At 44.3% G+C, this 6,439-nt stretch overlaps 1 protein-coding gene across 1 annotated transcript in view; it reads right to left on the bottom strand.

Annotated features, from left to right (window-relative positions):
- Positions 1-5,799, bottom strand: part of LOC138959302 (uncharacterized) — a 65,348-nt gene extending 59,549 nt beyond the window's left edge. The window contains exon 1 of the mRNA XM_070330723.1: positions 5,057-5,799. Within this exon, the coding sequence (XP_070186824.1) occupies positions 5,057-5,288 (232 nt within the window). The 5' untranslated portion in view covers positions 5,289-5,799. The remainder of the gene's footprint in view (positions 1-5,056) is intronic.
- Between the last annotated feature and the right edge of the window lie 640 nt (positions 5,800-6,439).

Raw genomic sequence — 6,439 nt, forward strand, 5'->3', positions numbered from 1 at the left:
GTGATTGTCCATAAATACAAACACACGGCATGTATTACTGACCCCCCCCCCCCTCCCCACACCCCGTTGAAATGAACCTTGTGTGTTTAATCAATAAAATGTCTTACGTCTTACGTCTCTCTCTCTCTCTCCCACCTTCTTTTCCTCAAATCGTTTTGTCCATCTATCTCTTTTTGTCTCCCCTCCCCCCCCCCCCTTTGCACTTCAAGTCGATCCTATCCTCCCACTCAACGTATTCTCCCAGTCCCCTTTTGCCAGGAGCCCCAACCAATAATGCGAGGCAACGTGTCTCCGCCTAATTGGACATAATCTGGTTCCTCCCATTTTCATCCTCAGCTTCCATTGTGGGTCCGCCAACGCCGAGAATAGGAACCGGCCATTACACAAAGTTAGGGTGCACGTGCTGTTAAATATGATACTTACTTTCCCTTGCCCCTTGTTCGCCCACGCCGCTATCAATTCTCTGTTTGTTTGATGTGGCTGCTTCCCAGGTCGCCGCGAAAGCGACAATCGTAAAGCACACATAATTTCAGCGATGGAAGATAATCAGATTATATTCATGTCCACCGCAGAGGATAGTTATGTAGATTATATATATTCAATCCACTTTTTACAATATCCTCCGCTTAATTTAACCGGGAGTGCGATTACTCGACGCGGCAAAATGTGCCTTCTGTTCAAACAGTGGCTATGTTCGAGTTTTCTGCTGGGCTAAGCAATAGCCACATGAACCCCATTATCGCTCAATCTTCAAAGGAAAATGTTGGCACTGCTATACAGTTGACATTTTTGTTACTGCAATAACAAATGAATTCTTTATTTGTCTGAAGTTTGATCGGAATTCCCTAAAGAGAGTCAGATGTTCACAGCTTGTTGTGCTAATTACAATATAATGTTTCTCTCGTTTTTGCCAAGAAAAGATGCTATCTGCCAATGTACATGCGCAGTAGGCAATCTCCACGCCAGCAATCCCCCTAATGGTCCGTTTGTCATCCCTTGTCCACAATGCCAAGGAGTTCTGCACGTGCACACCGTCATGTTGACCTATCTGCACAGCTACGTACCAGTCCATCCCCCATTCCATTCCTAGTCCACTCCCATACCTGTGAGTGGGGTGACTATAATGCTGCAATATAGACTCTATACGACTCAACTGACAGACTTACCAAGGAAGGATGTATCTTACAAACTCCACACAAACTGGTCTCTTACCCAGATGAAAAGATCATCGCACGCTAACAAGTGCACACAGAACATCCAAGTGGCAAGAAGCCTTAGAACAACAGGATGCAAGCACACCTCTACAACAAACGGAAGATAGGGCGCTAAGAGATTTGTCCCTGTGATACCGCACCTCTATATGACCACTATTCATCTATACTCCAGACCATACCCACTGCAGGAGGATATAAGACACAAAGCATGTCCGGGCAAGACCACCTTGCAGGAGAAGCTGTTTGGCAACCTGGCGGCCCTGAAGAGGACCGCGCGCGACATATGTATACTCCACAGCGATTGAACGTTTTGAAAGAAGCGAACGAGGAAGAAGACTAATGTGATTCTAACCATGTTATGCAAAAACCCGTCATAGGTTCGTTGACCTACAATCCCCCACAAATATTATTTCGCATGCCTGCAGACATATCACTGATGAAAGATAATTGATACAAGTACTGCCAACGTTTATTTGCGTATGACCACTGGCGAAAATGTGCAAAAGCCACGTAAACACATTATCAAAAATGGAACGATCACGCTGTTTTCCAGAGACAGCGGTTATCTCAAATTATGCTGTGGTCACGTATGACTGCATGGGCATCTCTGTATGCAGCGCTGCTAAGACTAGCAACTTTACATCAGTGGTCGTACTCAAATGAAACTTTGGCAGTATTTGTATCAATCTTTCGTCTGTAGGCATGCGGAGCAACCTATATATATATGACGGGGTTTAAAACTCTTTCCGGAACATTGCATTACATCTGAACAAATACCTATGACAATCCGAAATTTTACTCGAAGTACGTCTGGTATATGGGTATAATATCCTGAAAGTTTTGAAGCAATCCACCGGGTCATTGGTGTCATTTGCGATGAGGCCGTTAATTTCAAAACCAGTTATATGACTAGAAAGGCTATTCATTCCCCTACCTTATTCAGCAAACAGATTGATTTATATAGTGGAACAGACAACGTATACACACTCGAAAATCAAATTCACTAAAGCAAGGTACCCGCGTTAAAATCGACAAAAAAATCAGAACAGCTAAAACGGAATGCGTTTTGCATATCAGTGGAGAGAACAACCACATTTGTGTTCAAAACAGCCAGTTTTGTTCACCTATATCTTGTTTAACAAGAACAAAATTGCATGCTGAACGGTGTAGAGGTCATTCTTCTCAGAAGCCATAGAAGGCAGGTTTTGAGGCCGTTTAAGCAGATAACGAGACAAAAAAGGTACATTTCATGCAATAACTCTTTGACGTATTACCTTCAAACGTTCAGAGCCGCGTTTGTTCTAATTCACACATGTCGTACATTTCACACGCTATCTTAAGCCGTGCGAGGCATTAGTTATGCTGTTATGCGACACGCCAGAAAGAGTTTTAAAGATAAAGATGAATCCGGTCAGATTGAACGGAAAACTGACATTAGCCGGCATTAAAAAAAATGAAAGCTTCAAATTACACTATATACTCGTACTTATATACACATTCAACACCGGCATCGCAAACCGTACTGGTTTAAACGCAATCACAAATTCATGGAAACTGCTTTTACACAAGCCATGCTCAGTCATGCGTGTCAGCAGTAAGCTTTCACAGGCGTTGGGTGACATAATAATGTATGCTGTCCGCGACGTGACAGAGTCTACTTATTAAAAATTGCTGCCGTGTTGAAGTCATCGTAACATCCATGTCCGCGTTTGGGGATGTACATGCAATTTTAACATAACGCAGAACAACTATTATTTTTGACGAATACGAACATTGAATTTGTTTCCCGTTCAATCTACACAGACCTATACCTACAATTAAAAGAAAATCGTTCTGGCATGTCGCATAACACCACAACACATGTCTCAAATGACCTAAAATGGTGTGTGTATTTTGCGAAATGTGTTAGCACAAATATCTCAGAGATTTTAACGCGGGAACATATGGCTTTTGTATGTGAATTTTTAGTGATTTTCTGGGTATCTGTGTTGTCTCTTCATCGTCTATTTGACACAGCTCATGTAAAATATATCTGCTTACTGAGAATTGTCGGTGAATGAATGCCCTATATAACGTGTTTTACAATAAACGGCCTCATCACGAACATCTGCACTAAGACCAATCTGCCGTGGTTTAGCACAAATTTCTTAAAGATTTCAACGCGGGTTTGCATGCGAATTTGATTTTCGGGATATCTGTGTTGCCTCTTCATTGTCTTATTGACACAGGTCATGTAAAATATATCTGCTAGCTGCGAATTGTTGGGGAATGAATGACCTTACAGTTATATAACTGGTTTTACAATAAACGGCCTCATCACGAATATCTTAGCTGGGTTTTTTTTACTGGTAGTATAGAATCGGGATGTCTGCATGAAGCGGCTTGCTTACCAACCTGGTTGTATATACTGAGCCCTTCTGGTCTAAACATTCGTTTTAGAAACTTGACAAAAACATCCCTATAATTATCTCATCGCACTATACGACACTCTGCTGTTGATTCAATCAGCCCTTGGATGAAAGTACAACCGAAAATAAGGAAATGGGGTTATGGTCTTAACGGCATCGTTATAAACAAATAAACAAATACAACATTTTTTTTCTAAAAGTTCAAGGTTTGTAACTTGCACCTAAAAAGAGCAAGCGCAAATGAGCGTAACGGTGTTCATTTCAAAATACGATTTATTTCATTGAGAGGAATTCTGTAAAGGCTAAACAAAAATATATGTTGGTTTAGGGTAACGTGACCAAAAAAGATAGGGTCGGTAGGTCCGCTTCTTTTATTTTATTTTTTATTTTTTATTTTTTTAAATTAGTCGATTCTAAAGGAGGTTACTTCCCTGAGTCCGGTATGGTTCACAAAACGTGCCAACAGTTTGTTGTTTTTTGAGAAATGAAAACAAAGTGTTAGGGTCGCGGGCGGGAAAAAATAGGGTCGGTCGGGTTATCCAAAGGAACATATAAGTAGCTCTTACACAGTCCTCCATGCAGGCAGTACCAAGGCCAAGTCTTTCTGTCATTGCTCGCATTCTCCACTCAAACATCATGGTTCACAAATGACTTAAGTATGCATTCAAAGGAACTTAGGCTCCGCCACATGAAAGATGAGTCAAGTCGTAAAAGGTTGACAGTCATGATGATCATGCAGAAGTTAAAACACGTTTGCTTTAGTTTTGCCAGGAATTCAGTTACTAGTCAAAAAAAGTCGGACAACGACCTAACTTGACACATGTGTATGGACACATTTAATAGTGCCTCAACTCGCATACGCACAGACGCACATATACACAAACAATAACACAGAATGACTCAGTCCCGCACACGCAGTCAACAAACAATCACAGACACAAACACACACAGACAAACACACCCACACACACACGGAAGCACACACACACACACACACGCACGCACGCACACACACACGCACTCACACACACACACGCACGCACGCACGCAGACACACACACACACATATACGCACACACACACACACACACACACACACACACACAAGCGGGCGTACGACCGACTTTTCACTAAAGTGCCATACGAGCGACTGACTTGACAAAACGCCCAGCAGCCAACTTTTCCCGCAAACAGGCCAGCGTGGGAAACCGTACGAAAACAAAGTTAAAAAACAAGAAAACAAGACAATACAACAAGAAATCAACTACCTTTTTCCTATTAGTATATTACAAGCTAACTTTAACCCGACAGAGAGAAAAGTGCACACACTAAAAGAGTCGCTGCAAAACAAGCCGATGCGCACTGAGAACTGAGCAGATATGGTAGTTGCAGAAGAAGAAGAAGAAAAGCGAACAGTAACAAAAAAAGCCTTACCTCGTGTTGTGGTCGTAGTTTGGAAGCCCTCTTGAGACTGGTGGGGTACTATTGCAGCAGGTGCCAGGCAAGGTGCCAGAGAGAGAAGGGCGCTGCACAACAGCACTTTGGGCACAATAGGAGACTGCAAAAACACCCTCCTTTTTCTCCCTGCTGTTGCTTGACGCTGCTGCTGTTGCTGCTGCTGCTGCCGCACGTGCATGGCCATAGATGCAGCAGTACTATACAGCATGTGCGCACAGCACCACGCCACGAGTCTCAGAAGCGGCGTGGTAGTAGTACGTACGTCAGTTCGTCAGTGTGCGCGACCACTCACTCTTCCCCCGACTAACGGTATCTGTCAGTCAGAGATGGCCCCCTTGGTTCAGCCAAGTTGTAATGTGTCTTTTTTTCTCTTTCTTCTTCTTCTACCTTCGTCTACTTCTTCTCCTTCCCCCCCTCTCCGTTCTCGGGGCCTGCTCAGTACTACCGCTCCTAAACTGAAGCAGAGAGAGGAGTTGTATGTACGTGTGAGTGGGACTCCGGTCGGTGTCAGAACTTGTCTGAGTCTTGACGCCGGTCGTGGCCGTGTTGATGACGATGACGACGATGTTGTTGCTGTTGCTGATGCTGGTGACGGTGGTGGCCAGAGGATGCAGGGGGAGGAGGAGGAGGGGAAGGATGAGGAGGAGGAGATCGGTGTGGGCGTGGAAGGGAGGTGTCACCAGATTCCGTTGAAGCCGCCAGTGGACGCTTGCTCTCCATGTCTTGACTGGGGGAGGTCTGCGGGAGCAAAAGTCGGAGAAAGAAACTAGGATGTGGAGGGAAAGCATGGGTCTGGCACGCCACGAAGGTTGATAGGATGGTGTCTGGATGGGGGTGGGGGGGGGGGGTAGGTGGGGAACTGTTGGGGTTGAAGAGAGGAGAGGCGAGAGGATCGGCGCTATGAGAAACACGAGACAAGGTGTGAAGATGAAGAATGGGGGTGGAAGGTACACATTTCTGGAGGCGTTGAGCGACAATGACAGCAATGCCTTTTTGCACTATGTGTCTGTGTGTCTCTCTGTCTGACTGTCTGTCTGTCTGTCTCTGTCTGTCTGTTTGTCTGTCTGTCTGTCCGTCTGTCTGTCTGCCTCTCTGGTTTCTCTCTCTCTCTCTCTCTCTCTCTCTCTCTCTCTCTCTAAATTCTATCACACCACTGTTACAGATTCATACACAAAACTCTCTCTCTCTGTGTATATATATATATACTAGTGTCTGTCTGTCTGTCTGTCTGTCTGTCTGTCTGTCTGTTCGCGATGCACTGCCAAAGTTCTCGGTGGATCTTTTTCAAATTTGGACACCGTATTCAGCTACACCCCGGACACAACCTCATCGATGAGATATTTCAACACGTGCTCTCAG

Source organism: Littorina saxatilis, linkage group LG2 (assembly GCF_037325665.1).
Source record: "Littorina saxatilis isolate snail1 linkage group LG2, US_GU_Lsax_2.0, whole genome shotgun sequence".
NCBI classification, from domain to species: Eukaryota; Metazoa; Mollusca; class Gastropoda; order Littorinimorpha; family Littorinidae; genus Littorina; species Littorina saxatilis.